At 42.0% G+C, this 20001-nt stretch overlaps 1 protein-coding gene across 1 annotated transcript in view; it reads left to right on the top strand.

The window, feature by feature from the left end:
- Positions 1–20001, top strand: part of CHCHD3 (coiled-coil-helix-coiled-coil-helix domain containing 3) — a 194629-nt gene that overhangs the window by 51082 nt on the left and 123546 nt on the right. The window contains exon 4 of the mRNA XM_084270543.1: positions 12441–12585. Coding sequence (XP_084126669.1) covers positions 12441–12585 — 145 coding nt within the window. The remainder of the gene's footprint in view (positions 1–12440; positions 12586–20001) is intronic.

The following is a 20001-nucleotide window of genomic DNA, read 5'->3' on the forward strand; positions in this document are numbered from 1 at the left end:
TTGCTTCTTTTCAATTAGAAAGAGAATCGTTTTGGTTGGAAAAGACCCTTAAGATCAAGTCCAACTGCAGACCTAACTTTGCCAAGTCCAGCCACAAAAGCATTGTTAAGTGCCCCATCTACACATCAGTTAAATCCCTCCAGGAATGATGACTCCACCACTTCCCTGGTTCAGTGATTGACAACCCTTAGGGTGAAGAAATTTTTCCTAATCTCCAATCTAAACCTTTCCCTGGCACAACTTGAGGACACTTCCTCCTCTTCTATTACTAGTTACTCGGGAGAAGAGACCAAACCCCACTGTGCTACATGCTCATTTCAGGTAGCTGTACTGAGCAATCAGTCCCCTCAGCCTCCTCATCTCCAGGTAGAACAACCCCAGTTCCTTCAGCTGCTCCCCATCAGACTTGTGCTCCAGCCTCTTCACCAGCTTCATTGTCTGGACACACTCCAAGACCTCAACGTTCTTCTTGTAGCGAAGGGCCCAAACTTGAACCCAGCGCTCGAGGGGTGGCCTCACCAGTGCCCAGTACAGGGGACCATCCCTGCCCTGGTCCTGTTGGCCACACCATTGCTGACACAAACCAGGATGCTGTTGGCCTTCCTGGCCACCTGAGCACACTGCTGGCTCACGTTCAGCCAGCTGTGGACCAACACCCCCAGGTCCTTTTCTGCTGGGCAGCTCTCCAGCCACTCTGCCCCCAGCCTGTAGCGCTGCCAGGGGTTGTTGTGCCCAAGTGCAGGGTGCAGCACTGAGCCTTGTTGACCTTCACACAGTTGGGCTGGGCCCATCAATCCAGCCTGTCCAGGTCTCTCTGCAGAGCCTTCCTACCCTCAAGCAGATGGACACTCCCACCCAACTTGGTGTCATCTGCAAACGTAGTGAGGGTGCACTCGATCTCCTCATCTATGTCGTAGATAAAGGTATTCAAGAGGACTGGCCCCAGCACTGAGCCCAGAGGAACACCACTGGTGACCAGCTTCACAACCACTCTCTGGGCCTTACCATCCAGCCAGCTTTGCCCAGCGAAGCAAAGGTCTGTCCAAGCCCTGAGCAGCCAGTTACTCCAGGACAATGCTATGGGAAACAGTCCTTTTCCCAGACCTAATTGTATTGTATTTAATGAGACATTCGTTCAGTATAGAGACGTCTTAAAACTCACTTGGGTAGAACATAAGTTCAGGGAAGTTATATCCCTATCCTAGATTCAGAGGAGTTTTCTGCATTCCTGTAGATGTTTTTCTATTGATGGTTTGGGTTCTAGTGCTAGAAAATCCCTTTGAGGTAGAACTCTCGCATTGTCAGTTAGAGACTTTTGTGGAGAAAAAGATACTTACAGGTAATTTGTTTCTCTATCTCAGTCCTTAAGTTTTGCAGGCAGAGATGAACTTTAGGTAATTTATCTGACTTTGCAGTCAGGTGAGTAATCAGTTGCTAGAAATTGAGTAGGAGAAATATCCATTTCACACTTCTCAGACCTCGGTTCAGGTTAAAGTTGTTTTCCTGATGTCTCTTGCATCTTTTCAAATCCCTTGTCAGCTACACTGATTTTTCAACCAGAGCTTTCTATGGCACATTCAGCATGCACTCATGAAATATTGAAAGGCGGTACTGGGAATCGTTATTCAGTCATTAATATTGCATCATGGCCTAAACTGCATTGTTCAAAACATTTTTTGGATGTTATGCAAGTCTGTCAGAATGCATTAACAAACTTGCTTGTGTCAAACTAAGCAAAAAACCTGACGAGTATTTTCCACTGTAAACATATTGTACTTTTATTTTTAGTAAGCTTTTTGAGATGAGTATCATACAGAAAGGGAAGTGTTCAGAGATGAAGGAATCGCAGGGGTTGGAAGGGACCTCCAGAGATCATCGGGTCCAACCCCTCTGCCAAAGCAGGGTCCCTAGGACAGGTCACACAGGACGGTGTCCAGACAGGGCTGGAATATCTCCAGAGATGGAGACTCCACACCCCCCTGGGCAGCCTGTCCCAGGGCTCTCTCACCCTCACTGGGAAGAAGTTCTTCTCCAGATTGGTGTGGTACTTCCTGTGCTCCAACTTGAGCCCATCGCCCCTTGCCCTGTCCCCACAGACCACTGAGGAGAGGCTGGCCATTTCCCCCTGCATCCCATACTTAGATATTTATAAACATTAATAAGGTCCCCCCTTAGTCTTCTTTTCTCTAGGCTGAACAGCCCCAGCTCACTCAGCCTTTCCTCACAGGGGAGATGCTCCAGGTCCTTAGTCATCTTCATAGCCTCTGCTGGACTCTCTCCAGGAGATCCCTGTCTTTTTTATCCCAGGGAGCCCAGAACTGGACACAACACTCCAGGTGGGACCTGATTAGGGCAGAGCAGAGGGGAAGGATCACCTCCTTCAACCTGCTGGCAATGCTCCTTTTGATGCCCCCCAGGATCCCATTGTCTCAGCACCCAGGGCACACTGCTGGCTCATGGCCACCCTGTCATCCACCAGGACCCCCAGGTCCTTCTCCTCAGCACTCCTCTCCAGCAGGTCATCCCCCAGCCTGTACTGATTGAAGCAGTTATTTCTTCCCAGGTGCCAGACTCTACAATGCTGGATAAAATTGACACTAATGAAAAAACCAAACTCCTCCTTGTAAGAAAACACACATACTTAATTTTTTAGTGATGCTGAAATGTTTTCTTTTTATGTCTTCTTACACTGAGTTCACATTTAAGGATCGTTTCCAAGTTTGAAGACTGATATCTCTAGATCTTTCTGCATATTATAGAGGAGAGGATGATTTTCCTGATAGTGGGCTTTGAAACAGGAAATATTTTGGTTTTGGTTGGCTGGAGGTAATGAAAAATGACACAGTTCATGCTTTGGACTTGAATGAGTTTATCTTGGATCGCCACAGATCCATCAGATTGTGTAGCTTGGAGACTGTAATAAAGATATAACAGCTGGCAAGTAATCATTTCCCTGAAAGGTAACGAAAAAGGTTTAATCTTTGATAGTGTAATAAATTTCCAATATCCGTAATAACGGCTGAAAATGATATATCACTATATTTGTTTTTAATATTGGATTGTTTACCAATTTTGGAGTTCCTATGGCTTCTAGATTAATTCAGAATGAAATGTGTAGTGGCCACCAAAGCAAAAACCTCATATTTTTGTAACATTTCTCAGTGTGTGGCTGCTGTTTGTGAATTAAAAGGTGCTTTTTCCTTAATGATAACCTTTAATATCTGCAGGTGTTTCTCAAGAATGACAGAAATTGATGTTTTGAAGTAAACAGTGGAGTGAATTCTTCTGGATTGAGAATTAAATTATTCATCTTGTTAGTGGGGCTAACATGTTTCACGCTGTGCAGGATTACAGTACCATGGCATAAATTCACGTGGTAAAATTAACAGTTTTCCTTCTCTTGAACTCATTAAAAAAAGATGGATCTGAAAAAAGATAGAGTACAGGGAAGTTTTATCATGCATTTTTTGGGGGAAAATATTTTTGTATGTGTTAAGTGAGACACAAAACCAGGTGATCTGTCCAATCATGGGTGCTTCCTTCTTTGTTTCTTAAATTTCTCATTCTGCTGCAAGGAATTGGAGAGAGGAGTCAGCTGTGGATTTTGACTTCACTTGTATTTTTGGACCTTGTGTGCTAGTTGCCAGTTTTTCATTTTAAGTCATTGGATAATTGATGACTTAGTTTTGGTTTGCATTATTTCATGTGGTTGTTATTATTTAATTCTAGTTTAATTAAAATAGGAAGAATTGCTTTAAATTGGTATATACAGAACATACAAAATTCTCACAACCTAAAGAGGAACTTTCTGTGTAGGTTTTGAACTATCAGTATATTAAATGCACTTATTTAATTGTATGCATTAATTTAGGCAAATTTACTTCTCCTCTGCTCTTAACTGCAGCAAATGGCCAAGATTAACTAAGCAACTGTAGTTATTAATGGTGTTTTTTGGTATTTTTCATGGTGCTTGTGATGCTCACCCATAATTGATGAGACTTGTGCACCAATCAGGTGCTCATGGTGCTGGTGACCATGGTACAGCATCACTGTGTTGATATTCCAGCTGTTCTTCATTGAGCTCTAGGCTAAATCAGTACCACTAACTTGGGGAAAATGCTTTAATTGAATTGATTTGGGCTTTTCCATAACTGCAGAGAAAGAGGTTTTCCTGCCAGAGGAGTGGGGTAAGCGTTTCACACTAGATAATGCTCTTAAACATTTGGTGTATTCACCCATAGATTGACCCATACATTCTCTTTCACTCTGTTTTGCATGAAGTATGTTGATAGCTGCTTCAAAAACTACCATCTTGAATCTCACATTCATGGCTTTTATAGGAAAAAAACCCCAAAACCCCAAAGAAAAGGGTTGATGAATAAAAGAGAGGAATGCAGAAGCAAAAAGGTTCTTCTGTTGAAATCAGGTATTTCTCCTTTGGCTTTTGTATGAAGATCTACCTTAGGAGATGATTGGAACAGATTGGGGTTTTTTTGATCACATTCAACTTATTGTAATTTTGCCCCTGTCTCTCATGCCAACCCCCCAAAAAAATCCAGATCTTTGAACAAAGAGAGAGTATCATTTTGAAGTCTTTTCAGCTGTCTGCCAGTGTGGGATTGCTCCTTGAGAATAGCAGTAGGTTTTGTGTTTGGTTTTAAATGGAAACATGATTTTGATTCGAGCCACTTCAGGAGTAAAACATTCCAAAATTTGTCTTATAGTAGAATGTAAATATTAGAAATCCAAATTCTTGTTATACCTCTGTTTGTTCTGAGATATATGAATCCTTGGTAGTTTGTGTATCAGGATTTACCTAGCCTCTTCCAGTTGCCTCCAGGATTTTTTTCCCTTGATGACAGCAATGTTCAATCATACATCTGGTTGGCTTTGGGGTTTTTTTGATGAAAATCCAGATTTTATGTATTTAGGTCTGCTTCTGTTCAGTGATACTCATGCATATGAGACCTTATTACCACCTACAACTACCTGAAGGGAGGTTGTAGAGCAGTGGGTGATGGTCTCTCCAGCCAGGTGACAGGAGATGGGACAAGGGGAAATGGCCTCAAGCTGCACCAGGGCAGGTTTAGATTAGATACTAGAAAAACATTTTTTACTGAAAGAGTTGTCAGGGCCTGGAACAGGCTGCCCAGGGATGTGGTGGAGTCACCTTCCCTGGATGTGTTCAAAAAAAGGGTAGATGAGGTACTTAGGGATATGATTTAGCATAGGATGGGAATGGTTGGACTTGATGATCTTCAAAGGTCTTTTCCAACTTTGTGATTCTGTGATGGTGCTCTGCTGTGAGAGAATCAGAGGGGGTGCTGTCTCCAACTAGATGGGGAGTTACCTGAATATAAGAATTTTCTCAGGAGAGAGTCTGGATTCAACATTTTTATTCGGATAGCCAAGCTTCATAACTGTCTCAGTATTCATTGCAAAGGATGAGACAGGGCAAGGGGCACTGGCTTCAAGTTGGAGCACAGGGAGTTCCACACCAATATGAGGAAGAACTTTTTCACAGTGACGGTGAGGGAGCCCTGGAGCAGGTTGCCCAGGGGGGTGTGGAGTCTCCTTCTCTGGAGAAATTCCAGCCCCGTCTGGACATTGACCTGTGTGACCTGTCCTAGGGACCCTGCTTTGGCAGGGGGTTGGACCTGATGATCTCTGGAGGTCCTTTCCAACCCCTACGATTCTGTGATTCTGTGATCATATGAGGTCCTTTCCAGCTTAAATAATTCCTTGATTCTGGGAGAGCTGTAGACTGCACTTTAAATAAAGTAAGAGACAATCACCAAGCATTTAAAGAATGCACGAAAGAGTGCAGCCTTAAACTACAAAGTGGAGTTTAAGAAAGCCAGAAGCTTTAGGGGTAATAAAAAGATAACTGACTTAATCACTGCATGTTCATTTACTAAATTGCAAAACTTAGGAATAAATTTTCTTCATAGCATTAACTCAGAGTGTTGAAGTCCTAAAAGACGGTGCTGGAGGAAGGCAGGACCTGTTGCTTTCTGTATGTGACTGTACGCTGTAAAACAGTCGAGAGCATGAAATACTGTGAAGTGTTAATCTTCAGCACGTAGAGGTTCCTCTTAATGCTTTATTTTCAAGTAGCCCTATGGAAAAGTGATAGCATTGCATACTTTATTTCATTAAATCAGCTACTCCAACTAAATAGCTGTATACTCCTTGAAACAGTATTTCATAATTACTTAGAAGGATTTGCTTGAAACTATCAACTGTGTAGAAAAATGTATAGCCAGCAGCCTTCCCTGCTGTTTCAGCACCTTTTTTAAAGCTCTTGCTATCTTTCTGTATAAATGATCATTGTAATGTGTAATGTCTCTTGTCTTTTAACTAGAGCTTTGTGCTTAAGTTTGAGAACCATTCCATCAAGTCATTATATTTGTTGTAATTAAAAATGTCATTTAAAGCAGTCTGTTTATGTGGAATCCACTGTGTAAGTGGACTGTAGTGACAAGTTGTGCTGTTTAACTCCTTATAAATTGCAGATGTGCATCTATTTTTTTCTATTTTTGGGTAGATAATATCATTTATTACTGTAGATTTAGCTGATGTTTGCCTTTATTCAGCAGCGGGACATGCTGAACGCCAGTGAAATGAATTTGTAATGTCAGGGAAGAAAACTACTGTAAGTTGATGTAGGGAAATGTTTGAGATCAGCACGTATCTGCCTTGTGTTTGTTTCATTAAGCTTCTACAAGCCACCCAATTATGTAACTCAAATAAATGAAAATTACTTCAAAATCCTACTACTTTTGCTAAAACTCTGGTGAATTTAAATCAGTTGAGGTGGGTGTTTAGGACGACTTTGTGAATAGGAGTTGCCCTAAATGGTGAAATCCAGTGGGTGCTTCAGGACAACTCTTTGCTATGTTTTGTTCAGTAGGGTTTGAGGAGGTGCAGTCTTGATCTTATGAATGAGGATTAGAGTAGGTAAGAAAGACTTTAAATTCTTCCTTTAAGGTGCTGCTCCAAGTGAGACAGTCATGGATGTTTTTGAAGAACCTAAGTATTATTTTTGCCTTAAAAGTATAAAATTTGACCATGAAATACTATACATTTATTTTATGATACAATGCCAGCAAGGAAGGAAAAAAATCAGTAAAATGTTTTCTGTACAGCTTTTTTTGATTGAGGTGACCTGAGGGCAACAAAGGTAGCAGAGAAGGTGGAGGAGGTACTCTAAAGCCACCTTTGCCTTCTTTGTCTTCTCATGCTAGAGTTTAACATAGCTACTCCTGAACACATTGGCAAAGCTGGAGACATAGACCTTGCCAGACCTTTCAGCTTGTAAATGCAGAAAGGCAGGGAACTGCTTTGGCTTGCAACCAGCCACTAGTGAAGGAGCAAGGGGTTTGCTTTTGGAGATGAGCACATAAGTCGTAGAATTGCTTTGTGGCATCAGCAAGTACATCTTGAGGATAGGAGGCATCTAGATAAACCAATTGAAATGAAGAGCTGTTAAACTCTTCATGTGAAGGAGAGGAGGAGGAATGTAGAAGAAAGTTGGAAATTCAAAGACAGATTCAAAGAATTGAAGAGGCAAAGCAATGAAAACTCTTCAGCATTTCAGAGCCAGGAGCGAAGAAAAGTCACATAGGAAAGAGCTCCAAATGTTGCCGTCTTCAAAGAAGTGTTGCAGTTGATCGAAAGGTCCACAAGACAGATGGATATGCAGACATATGCAGCAGCAGAGAAAGGTTTATGCCAAAAGTCATGGAGTCAAAGGAAGCCAAGAAGTCAAAAGGAGAATTGCTAAAAGTCAAGTGGGAAATTTAATTTTCTTGACTCCAGTATGCTTCAAAGGAAATAGATGGGGGTTTTAATTGGTTTAGTTTGGTTTAGTTGGTAATTTTTTTCCACTCTAGCAAAGAAGGATGTTTTTTGGGGGCTAGAAGACAATCCAGGCATCTTTGGAGCTGTAGAATTTAGATCAGTGGCAAAGATCTAACAATTCTCAGAGAGAAATTCTGTTGCTGACAGAACAGTGAATAGTAAATGTTTATTTTGTCTCTTATTTTCTAAGGGGAAATAGCAGCAGAGGATAAATAATTTGATTTTCCCCATGTAAGAAAATATGTACTTTAAAACAACAGAAACACAGTAGGCTTAATACTGTCAATTGCTACTAAAACACTTGGCATCTTTAGAAAATGACTGGTTAATCTGGTAAAGGTGGAGATATGTCACAATTGATAACTAGAGATTAGTCTGGAAGGTGATTACTAATGGGATTTCTCGGAAAGCAATCCAGGAACTAATGTTCATATTTGTATTTCAGAAAGATGCATTTGGTACAAACCTTCAGAAGACAGGTTCTTCTGAAGAAATAAATGACTCCTACTAACTGGTGATAATGGAGCTGTAAGGTACTTCTGCTAACAAGCTAAGGAATATTTTGAAGAATAAAAAATACCTGGGAAGTATTAATTAATCCCCAAAGGGAAATCCTTTGGAAATGGAGCAGAATAGTTCTGCAGCAGCTGCAGGGAGGAGCTGATGGGTTGATTATGGAAACAACATCTTCAGAAGGTGGACTTCTGCCTCTGCCTTGCAGGTAGAATAGGTGCAGTGGTAAGGTTTCATTTTGAGGTTGGGTTTATTGGTTGGGTTTTTTTTGTGAGAGGATTGTGGTGGTGAGTTTGGGTTGTTTTTTGCGGTTTTCTTGGTTATTACTTTGGATGAAGTTGGTTGGTTTATGGAAGGGATTACTGCTTAGCTGCAAAACCATTAACTACCTGATGACCCAGTAACTGCTTACAGTTTTCTGTTAGGATATTTATGCTGATTTTTACTCCACTGTAACTGCATTTTTGAAGACATCAAGAAATCCCACTTTAAGGAAGAAGAGTTGTCTGTAACTAGAAAACTGAATTTGGATGAACTGTTATCAACAACATTGATAAAATGTTTCCATTATTGATGTAAATATTTCACATCATTATTGGTATTGCTATCAATGAGCAAATGAGTATTAAATATTAGGTTTTATCTTCATAGAATGGGAAAGAACACATTGCTTAACCGTTTAGGAAGATCATTTTACACATGAAGTGGGGAAAAAGGAGGTCAGCAGATAGTAATTTGTTAAAAACATACAGTGCTTTGTTACCAAAGGTGGGAGTTGGGAGTGTGGGGCCATCACAGAATCACAAGGTTGGAAAAGACCCTTAAGATCAAGTCCAAAGTTTCCTGTCCTTTGCGAAACCATATCTCTATGTACCTCATCTACCCATCTGTTAAATGCACCCAGGGTGGGTGACTGAAACCCCTCCCTAGGCAGCCTGTGTTCCAGGCCCTGACAACTCTTTCAGTGAAGAATTTTTTCCTAGCATCTGATCTGACCCTGCCCTAGTGCAGCTTGAGGCCATTTCCCCTGGTCCCATCTCCTGTCCCCTGAATGAAGAGACCATCTCCCACCTCTCTACACCCTCCTGTCAGGTAATTGTAGGCAGTCATAAGGTCTCCCTTCAGCCTCCTCTTCTCCAGGCTGAACATCCCCAGCTCCCCAGCTTTCCTGCGCTCATGTCAGTTAATCCATTGTGATGGAGGATCTTCTGGAGATTGGTTTGGCAATGACATGGCGATGCAGTTGCCAAAAAGGATGGTGCAGAATCCTTTTTCTGGGATTTTTTTTTGGTGTACTTGGAAACCAGTCACTTAAAGAATCAGGTGTAGGTTTATAAAATTTTGTGAGGGAATTTATAGATGCCAATTTTGGGTGTCGTATCCCCATCCTGTCTTCTCTTGATGTAGTAGAACACAGCCGTTCATAGCTAAGAAGACACTCAGATCAGAGATGGGTCCAAGGTAGTATTGAGATACCTGCACTAATTTCAAATGGGCTGGTTAAGGTTGAAACAGCAAGTCTTGTCCTGAGCTCTCTGCTTGTGGGAAAGCAGCATCATAAAGTCATCCCTTCTGTCACCAGCGTGGCCATACCCACAGCAGTGTCATTGTCTGCTAATTCTTTGGGATGTCAGTGTTTCTGGTGCAAAGCTTTTTAACAACCTGCTGTAGGGCATGGAGTCAGATGACTTGTGAATGTAGACGAGATTCTGGGTCATCATCTTGTAGCAAGTTTGCAGCAAGGGAGGTGTAGAGTTTTGGCAAAAGTAGAAAAGGAACATCCCGTCCCTCTGTAGTGTACTTAGCAGGGAAGCTGAATGTAGCAGCACTGAGGTTAAGCCATCAAAGGGTTGATCTTGACATTAGGAGCCCATTAGTTTTACATGCTAGGAAAAAGGACTTTCTTCTTTTTGTTAGAGAGGTTGAGAGGAGACCTCACGAAGGTTCCTAATTCCAGATGCAAGAAGAAGACTTGAGAAGACTGTTAATCATGTCAAATAGGGGAATAATTTGCCAAGAATTCGTTGTAAACATCTAAAAGTTGGTCGTTGGGTTTTATTTTTAATTTTGGAGAGTTTGTAGTGTGGAAACCTCTGGCAGCCTTTTCACATATTGCCTGATTCCCTCTGCTTTAATTACTCTGCTAGGTACAGTAATGCATAACAAGGAGATGTCTTCATGGGAAAACCACTTGTGGGAGGTTCAACCAGAAAGGATGAGGAAGGAACTTAGGAACATCCTTCAGTCTGTGGAAATGCTAAATGCTCTCTCTGCTGTCTCTTGCAAGAGAAAGCTGCTGAGACTTCTATTTTGACACTTTTTTTTGCTTTTTAGACAAAACATGATTTCTCTAATCGAAAAGACAACCAGCGTGTTTTGACTGAGCCATTGATTGTGTGAAGGATTTGTTATATCAATGCTGCTCGAATAATTTGGGGGACCTTGGGAAATCACTTAATGGAATTTGGTCCATGCCTGCATAATCTGACTTTTTTTTTTTTTTGCTAGAGTAATTGAAGATGCTGCTTAATAAACTTTTTATAAAGATTCCCAGTTGGTTGCTGCGTTTCAGAGGGTTGTGTCTGAGCACAGAAGTAATACATCTTGTAATTGTCTTTTTTCCTCCCCACCTCACTTAAATATTTTCCCTGGGGAAGAATCTAATGTACTGTAATGCTAGTACCTTTTACAAAGTGACCCTACTCATTATGATTTGTTCTCTCAAGCTCCCTTGACAACGTATAAATGCACTGAGAATACTTAAGCTTCCTCTCCATCACTCCTGCAAAAATCTATTTGAAAACCAGTGTTTTATACTGCCATTACTCTCCTGAGTTCCCTAATGCTGACTCTGGGTTCAGTGTCACAACATATGTGCAACAGATAAGTTTTATTAGCTAAACAATTTATATCGATGTATTTTCATGAAAATGAGATGGGGTGTGCTTATGTCAAGTAGTATAGTGAAGATTTCAAATGGATTTGTGGCTCATGACACATAAATGTCGAGAATTTTCTGGGACTGGAGTTGCCTCTATTAAGTGTGTTGCAACAGGTTCAATAGCTGTTTTCATCTCATCGCAGATCGCTGGGAAATGTTTATTATGGTTGTTTGGTCTTTATGCAGGTGCAGTGTTTAGGTTTATGGTATCTCCAGAGATAGGAAAATAATATCCCATTGCAGAAAAGAATAGCACTTTTAGCTGGAATTTGGGTTCCCACTGGCTGGTGGGGAGAAGGATTTTCCTGGAATAAAAGTTTCCTTAAAAACAGGAAAAAAACAAAGCACCAACCAACTGAGATCATAGAATCATAGAATGGTCTGGGTTGGAAGTGACCCCAAGGATCATAGAGTTCCAGCCCCCCTGCCACAGGCAGGGACACCAACCTCCAGGCCTGGAGCTACACAAGGTTGCCCAGGGCCCCAGCCAACCTGGCCTTGAACACCCCCAGGGACAGGGCACCCACCACCTCTCTGGGCAGCCTGTTCCAGCCTCTCACCACTCTCTCTGTAAAAAAACTTCCTCCTGATATCTAATTTAAACCTTCCCTCCTTTAGCTTCAATACATCCCCTATGTCCTGCCATTGTTTACCCTTTTGAAAAGCTGATTCCCCTCCTGTTTCTCTGCTCCTTTCAGGGTCTGGGAGGCTGCAATGAGGTCCCCCCACAGCCTTCTCTTCTCCAGGCTGAACCAGCCCAGCTCCCTCAGCCTCTTTTCGTAGGGAAGGTGCTCCAGCCCTCTAATCATCTTCATGGCCTCCTCTGAACCGTCTCCAACAGTTCTCCGTGCATATTCTTTTTATTTTAAAATATATTTTCATAAGGCTCTTGAATTAGTTTATATTTTGTATGAAGGGCTTGTAGCAGTTGTGTATTCTGATTTTGACACTTAAATGTGAAATAAATTTCTAATGAATATTCATATTTAGGTGTCTTAAGCCAGCAATAATGTGTTACAGTGACTGCTTTTAAAGTGACTGTGCCTGTGTCCTCTTAAACTACGTTTAGAAAAACATCAAATCTAAATTTTCAATCCAAATTTCCTTCCAATTCAATCTGTAGATTGAAACAAGAACAAGCGTACATGCGTGATGAGTTTGGGAAACTTCTGGAACGGGAAAGGATTTCATCAAACGAACATTTGACTCGAGCCATTCTTCGGGAGAGAGCGGCCACAGAAGAGGAGCGTCAGAAGGCACAGCGTTTTGTAAGTTCAGACCCTTTTATTGAAGTCCCATATTTTTCATCTGTGTCTTCAGACTTGTTTTAAACTATTGGTAAAAAAGGAAAGCAGATCTCTTCCTGTTATTTTTTTAATATTGTGTCTTTTTCTTTTATTTCCTTTTTTGTCTGTCTTAATAGCTAATGAGAAAGAGCCTCACCTTTCTGAAGGTTGCTGATATATCTGATGTCTGTGGATAATGTTAAATGTCTTCTTTTCAACCTGTGGAAAAGTAATATGACAGTCTAGGGCTATTTACTAAATTTGATTATTGTCTGTTAAGAAATTATAGAATACAAGAGAACTTTTTTATAAATTAATTGCTTCATATTGAAAGGAAATCCATAATATTTCAGGCTAGAAATCTGGCTAACAATAAAAATTCAAAACATGTCAGTTTTGAAGTATCTTATGTGCCAGAAAATGGCAGCAATTAGCCTAACTTTTGATGGTTCTCTCAAACCTTGGAAGTAGCTTATTGAAAAACCCTGTATCAAAGATTCATATTTTATTAGGCTGACAGATAAAAACTTCCTGACAAGGAAGTTGAAAAATATGGCTGGCTGTTTTCCTCTGAAAACTGACACACTATTTCAGTCCATTTCAAATGTCTGGTAGATTTATGACTTCTGATATTTAGTGGTTTGTATTGGTTCTTCTTTGTAGCAATTATCATTATTTTCTGAGGTATGAATATGCCAGAATTTTTGGGTTTTAAACTACTTGAGTATAAATAGGAAACAAAAGCTTGACATGAGCTGACAATATGTGCTCACAGCTCAGAAGGCAAACTCTGTCCTGGGCTGCATCAAAAGGAATGTGGCCAACAGGCCAAGGGAGGGGATTCTTCCCCTCTAGTCCATTCCTGTGAGACCCCACCTGGAGTACTGTGTCCAATTCTGGAGTCCCCAACATAAGAAGGATGTGGAACTGCTGGAACAGGTCCAGAGTAGGTCACAAAAATGATCAAAGGGCTGGAACAGCTCAGCTATGCAGTCAGGCTGAGAGATGTGGGGCTTGTTCAGCCTGGAGAAAAGAAGGATCTGGGGAGATCTTCTAGTGGCCTTCCAGTACCTGAAGGGGCCTACAAGAAAGCTGGGGAGGGCCTGGAGTGATAGCACAAGGGGGAATGGGTTTCAGTTGGAAGTGGGTAGATTTAAATTGGATATTAGGAAGAAATTCTTCCCTCTGAGGGTGTTGAGGCCTTGGCGCAGGTGCCCAGGTAGGGGAAGTGGTGGCTGCCCCCTCCCTGGAGGTGCTCAAGGCCAGGTTGAATGGGGCCTTGAGCAGCCTGGTCTAGTGAGAGGTGTCCCTACCCATGGCAAGGGGGTGGGATTTGGTGATCTTTAGGGTCCCTTCCAACCCAAACTATTCTGTGATTTTATGAAAAAATTGTGATTTTCAAGGGAAAAAAAAAAAGGTTTAAAATACTTCAGTGAGCATTCCTGTAAAAATAAATATTATAACTTATGTCAGCGACTATATAAATAGTTGGCCATCTACGTCTGAAATAGAATCAAAAGCTTTCTAAGGTTTATTGGTTGGTAACATGACAAACCAATAACTTCAATAAGCAATAGCTTTATCTGGGCAGCTTTATCAATTGCCCGTGTTATTTCCCCAAATCGCAATTTAAAACCAAACAAATTTTACATAAGCACATCTGAGAATTAATATGTTTTGCAGCTGTTTCCCAGTGCTTTTTTAGCTCTATGGTAATGTTATTGTTGAAAAATAATTACAGTACAGTAAACAAATGTTTAATATTTTGTTATTTTAAAATATGAAAACAAGGGAACACAGAGAGGAATTATGATCGAGATAGAGCTTTAGTCTTATGCCTTAAGCCTTTGGATTCTTAATATTGTGCTGGAGAGAGAAGGATTTTGTGGCCTCAACCTGATGAGAAGCTGATGATTTATAATGTGGAATATTATTTACATAATTACTAGGAGGTTTTCATCTTTCACTTACTACTGTAGTTAGTACTGTGCTTTTGAGAAGCACATGATACCTTTCTCATCAGCCAAAAGCTTGAGAGATTTTTTAATATGATATCAAACTGGTTTATTTAGCCATCATGTCAATTTTATTGTGAATTTTTACTTGCTCTAGACTGTTCAAGTTAGCCCTGCCTACATGAAGCAATTGGGAATTACTGTTAACTCATTTTGAACCTTATCAGCCTGGGGAGTGGTGTTTCAAGGTGTGTGGTGTCACAGGTCCTTGACCTGGAAAAACAACATCCAAATGGTGGTAGTGAAATGAAGGAAACACCTTTAAATCCTAAAGGATGTCCCCTCACGTAGAGGACAGCATGACTTGCTGCCTTTCCGTGGTGACAGCATCACTGCCTGGCATTTTAGGGCTGACTACTGAAAATGGTGGAAGCCTTGGAATGTCTCATATGTTCTCAAGTTGCACCAAGGGAGGATCAGATTGGATATTAGGAAAATTTTCTTCATTGAGGGAGTGGTGAAGCATTGGGACAGGCTGCCCAGAGAGCTGGCGGAGTGGGTGTCCCTGGGGGTGTTTAAAAAACGAGTAGATGAGGCACACTGGGAGATGTTTTAGTGGGTCAGTGCTATAGGGTTGAGAGTTGGACTTGGTGATCTTGAAGGTCTTTTGCGACCTTGATGATTCTATGGTTCTTTGTCAGGGATACTGCACATCAGAAGAGAGACAAGGTATATGAGGTCTCATGGTGACTTATGTCACCGCTGGAGTAGTCATCTCAGTTTTGATCATCTTACTGTATCTATCTCTGAAATGTTAAAGTATGAAAATCACTACACACATTTGCCGTTACTCTGCAAACTTGTCATCTCCTCTATAGTTTTTTTCTTTCTCTGAAGTTTGGTGTAAGGTAACAGAGTAGCAAGTAGGTTTTGTATGTTTATTGCCTTGAAATGGGTCTGAATATTAAAGCATTGAGTAATTCTCACCTTCCTTGCTCATCCATCTACAAGTTGCCTTCTGTGTTTTCCATTAAATGGTCAGGTTTTGATTCTTTTGGCTTCATTACTTATGCCAACTGTTTATTTGTTTCATGTATCCAAGCTGAATTTATAAGGTGAGAGGGATTTATCTGCGTGCACCGTCGGTCAGGTAGAATGAATAATTCCGTGTGCTAGTAAACTGCTACAGTAGCTTTATATTTTATGGAGCCTGGATTTGATCTGCCCTGCCAGATCTTTTTTGAAGAAAAAAAGAGTGTATCTGAAATGTCAGTAGCATTATCTACAACATTAATTCCTTTGCTGCTGCAGAATTGTTTAAATAGTGCACAGGAAAAGAAAGGAAGATTTTAATGTGGGTTTTTTCCATTACGAAGGCTGCTAATTCAGTTTTAATAAATAGACATAAAATTGTTAGAATGGAGCAATATTCTCATCCTTAAACAATTTAAACACCAGCTGCTGCTTAGAGCTTCAGAGAGATAAAACTTTTAAGTGTTAACAACCCAAAAGTTAGCATTAACTTTTCATACAGAGAAAACCTCAATAAAATGAAGCCAAGATGAACAGCTAAAAGACTAAAAAAGCTTTGCAGGTGCCAAGAACTACGGAAGGACATCGTTTGGCTCTTGAAGCAGAAAGGTTCCGCTTCTCAAGAAAAGAAACCTAAAAGAAATCAGCAGAACTTGGACATCAGGGTAAGGCAGAGAAGAGTGGAAACCTTAAAAAGCCTCTGAAATCAGTTAAAAGTGAGCAGAGTGAGGAAGATTGTGGCATTTCTTAGGCTAAACGTTAAAAAGCCACTCCTCAAAAAAATACCAAGTATGATGAGGAAAGATACTCCAAAGCAATTAAGAAAATTTATAAAAGCTGACACACTTTGTGTGTTTGTGTGAACATTCACCCACTATGACATAAGGATCCTACCAAATCACAGAATCACAAGGTTAGAAAAGACCTGTGAGATCATCCAGTCCAACCGTTCCTGTCCTGTGCTAAACCATATCCCTAAGTACCTCATCTACCCGTCTGTTAAACACACCCAGGGATGGTGACTGAACCCCTCCTTGGCCAGCCTTTTCCAGGCCCTGACAACTCTTTTCAGTGAAGAACTTTTTCCTAACATCTGATCTGAACCTGATTAGACCCAGAGTACGAGCGGCTTGCAGAAGAGATGAGGCCAATAGCAGAAAAACACCCTGAATTAATTCATTCCCATCCTTCTTCAGAGCGGGGGAACTTCTGAAAGTTCCCATGCCAAAACTTGGCAGAGATTTCCTTAAACAAGACCTGAGATGTGAATTTTCAGTAGAAAATGTTAAGGGAAATCGACATTTTTCCCAATAACAGTTCTTCAAGCCTGGATGGCATTCATAAAAGCTCTGAAAGAAACTTGGAGATGATAGATGAGCTAATGATAGCTGAACTACTTATGTGCTGTGTAAGCTGTTAGGGAAAGCTCCCTCAGTACAAGTGGACTGGAAAGTGCCTGATGAGATGTCAAGTTCGTCAAATACAATTTTGGGGGAGATCCAGAGGTTTACAAACCAGTAATTTTGATTTTTGTACCGACCAAGGTAGAAATTACAATTTAGAGTGGAATTTCCAGACCCTGACTGAAGGCCTGGAAATCCCTGGTGGAATTGGTGTGAGGATTTGTTCAACTGTTGATGCTTAATTCAGCAGAAATAAATCCAGCTGCTGTTGAGTCCTTTAGTAATGCCGTCAGATGTCATTGACTTTGAGGAGCGTGTCAGATGTAGCCTGACTGGCCTCATCCTGCAGCATTTGGGTCTAGTCTTTAAAAAGCGATGCCCGAGAGACTCAGTGTGCTGAAGGGCTGGTGAGATCTTGTGTCTCCTCTGGCTCCTCACTCCTCTCTTGACTGTGGGATCCTGTGGTGGGTCGACCCTGGTTGGTGTCCAGGCACCCTCCTTAGCTGCTCTATCACTACCCTCTGAAGCTGGGCAGGGGAGAGAAGATATAACAAAAGGCTCGTGGGCCGAGATAAGGACAAGGAGATATTCTACATCAATGACTGTCACGGGCAAAAGAGACTAAAAAACCCCAAACCCATCTAATTTATTACCCAAGCAAAACTGAGTAAAGCATGAGAAATAAATCCAAATCTTTAAATCTCTCCCTATATCCCTCCCTTTTTCCCAGGCTCAACTTTATTCCCAAATTCGCTCCCTCCTCCCCCCAGCTGGCACAGGGGGACGGGGTTATGGTCAGTCCGTCACATGTTGTCTCTGCCACTCCTTCCTCTTCAGGGAAGGAATTCCTCACACTCTTCCCCTGCTCCAGCGTGGGGTCCCACAAATGGCAGACACTTCTCCACGAACTTGTCCAACATGAGTTCTTCCAAGGGGGCTTCAGCACCTCACCAGCTGCCCCTGTGTGGGTCACTTCTCTGGGGTTCAGTTACACATCACAGAATGTCTCTCAGTTTCTCAGGCCCAGACTGCTCCAGCCTGGTCCCCCATGGTGTCTCAAGCCCCCCCCAGCAAACCTGCTCCTGTATGGGTCTCTCTCACACATTTCTGCACAGTGTATGTCTGCACAGTTTCTTACTTCTCAGTCCCTTCTCTGGTGGCAAAAAGTGGCTGCTTGTGGGTTTTTTCCCTCCTAAATGTGATTCTCAGAGGTGCTGTAACCATCGCTGATGGGCTCGGCCTTGGTCAATGGCAGGTCTGGCCTTGAGCCGGCTGGTGTTTGTTCTGTGAGGCCTGCAGAGAGCTTCTGGCTGCTTCTTGCAGAAACCACACCTGCAACACCCCCAGCTACCAAAACCTTTCCACACAAACCCAAACCATCCCTCCATTGCAGTGGGGATGATACCTGGTGCTGAAACAAGCTGAGTTGGGAGAAGTTAATTTTTATTTCATTATTATTTTGCTTTTTCTCACCCTCCTGTCTGGCCAGTATTGTGAACTAGCTTATTCTGAAGGGTGAGATGTACATCAATGTTAGGTATAGAATCATAGAATCATAGAATGGTCTGGGTTGGAAGGGACCCCAAGGATCACAGAGTACCAACCCCCCTGCCACAGGCAGGGCCACCAACCTCCAGGCCTGGATAAGGGATGCTTTGCTGATGAAGAATTTCTTTACCTCTTTTCTTCCACCCATTTCCATCTCTGCACTGCAGTTCACCTCCTTTTTTTCTGTTGTGTCAGTGCCGATGTTGTGGATTGAAGCAAATGCATTACAAATCTATCCTGGAGGCCTTTTTCAAATGCAGACGTGCCCACAGTCTGCTTTGTAGCTTGACTACAAAAAATAGCTGAATTGAGGAAATTGCAAACTCTGTACAGAGGGCAAGTTGTTGGGGGAGGAAAATGTAAACTTCTTGAACTGGCCTTGCCACCAAAGAGAGTGTTTTTCTACCTTTAACTTTACTTACAGTCAGTTTTGTAACATGATATTTGCAAAATATCTCAGAGTATTTTCACCAGAGGTCAAAGTGCACTGTGTGCTTGAAGTTGTCATTGAGAACTGCCTGCAGCAGTGCAGCTGATAAGAAAATATTTCTTTAGTACCCTTAGAATCATAAAATTGTTTGGGATAGAAGAGACCTTAAGTTCCAACCCCCCTGTCATGGCATGTATGGTATTTTGTCTTCCTGTCTTCTTGAAGGAGGGCTTTATAATAAAGTCAGTCGTTTAGTTCAGTCTGGCCGTAAAGGATTTTGGTACTCACAGAATCCCAGAATCACAAGGTTGGAAAAGACCTTTAAGATCATTGTGTCCAACTGTTCCCGTCCTGTGCTAAACCAGATCCCTGAGCACCTCATCTCCCCGGCTGTTAAACACACCCAGGGATGGTGACTCAACCCCCTCCCTGGGCAGCCTGTGCCACAGCCCCACAGCTCTTTCAGGGAAGAACTTTGCCCTCCCAGCTGAGCTGACCCTGCCCTGGGGCAGCTTGAGCCCATTGCCCCTTGTCCCATCTCCTGCTACTTGGCTGAAAATACCATCGCCCACCTCTCTGCACCCTACTGTCATGTCATTGTAGGCGGTGATAAGGTCTCCCCTCAGCCTCCTCTTCTCCAGGCTGAACACCCCCAGCTCCCTCAGCCGCTCCTCATAGGATTTGCCCTCCAGCCCCTTCCCCAGCCTGGTTGCCCTTCTCTGGACTTGCTCCAGGACCTCCATGTCCTTCTTATGGTGTGGAGCCCAGAACTGGACACAGCACTCGAGGTGCAGCCTCACCAATACCGAGTACAGGTTCTGATGTGATCCTCTTTATCAAGGATTGGTGCAGTTGAAGGCCCTGTACTTGTGACTGCTCTGGGAACACTTGTGTAGTGTTTTACTCAGGCAACAGACCTCTCCTTCTTTTCAGTTTTTCTTACTGGAGATTCTTGCTGCACATCTGGAAGTAGTGTAGAGCTGAGTTGAGCATAGTCTTGTTGAGTGTCTTTTAAATGTGGTAGCGTTGC

The sequence above is a fragment of the Gallinula chloropus genome (genome assembly GCF_964237585.1).
Source record: "Gallinula chloropus genome assembly, chromosome: 1".
In the NCBI taxonomy this organism is placed as follows: Eukaryota; Metazoa; Chordata; class Aves; order Gruiformes; family Rallidae; genus Gallinula; species Gallinula chloropus.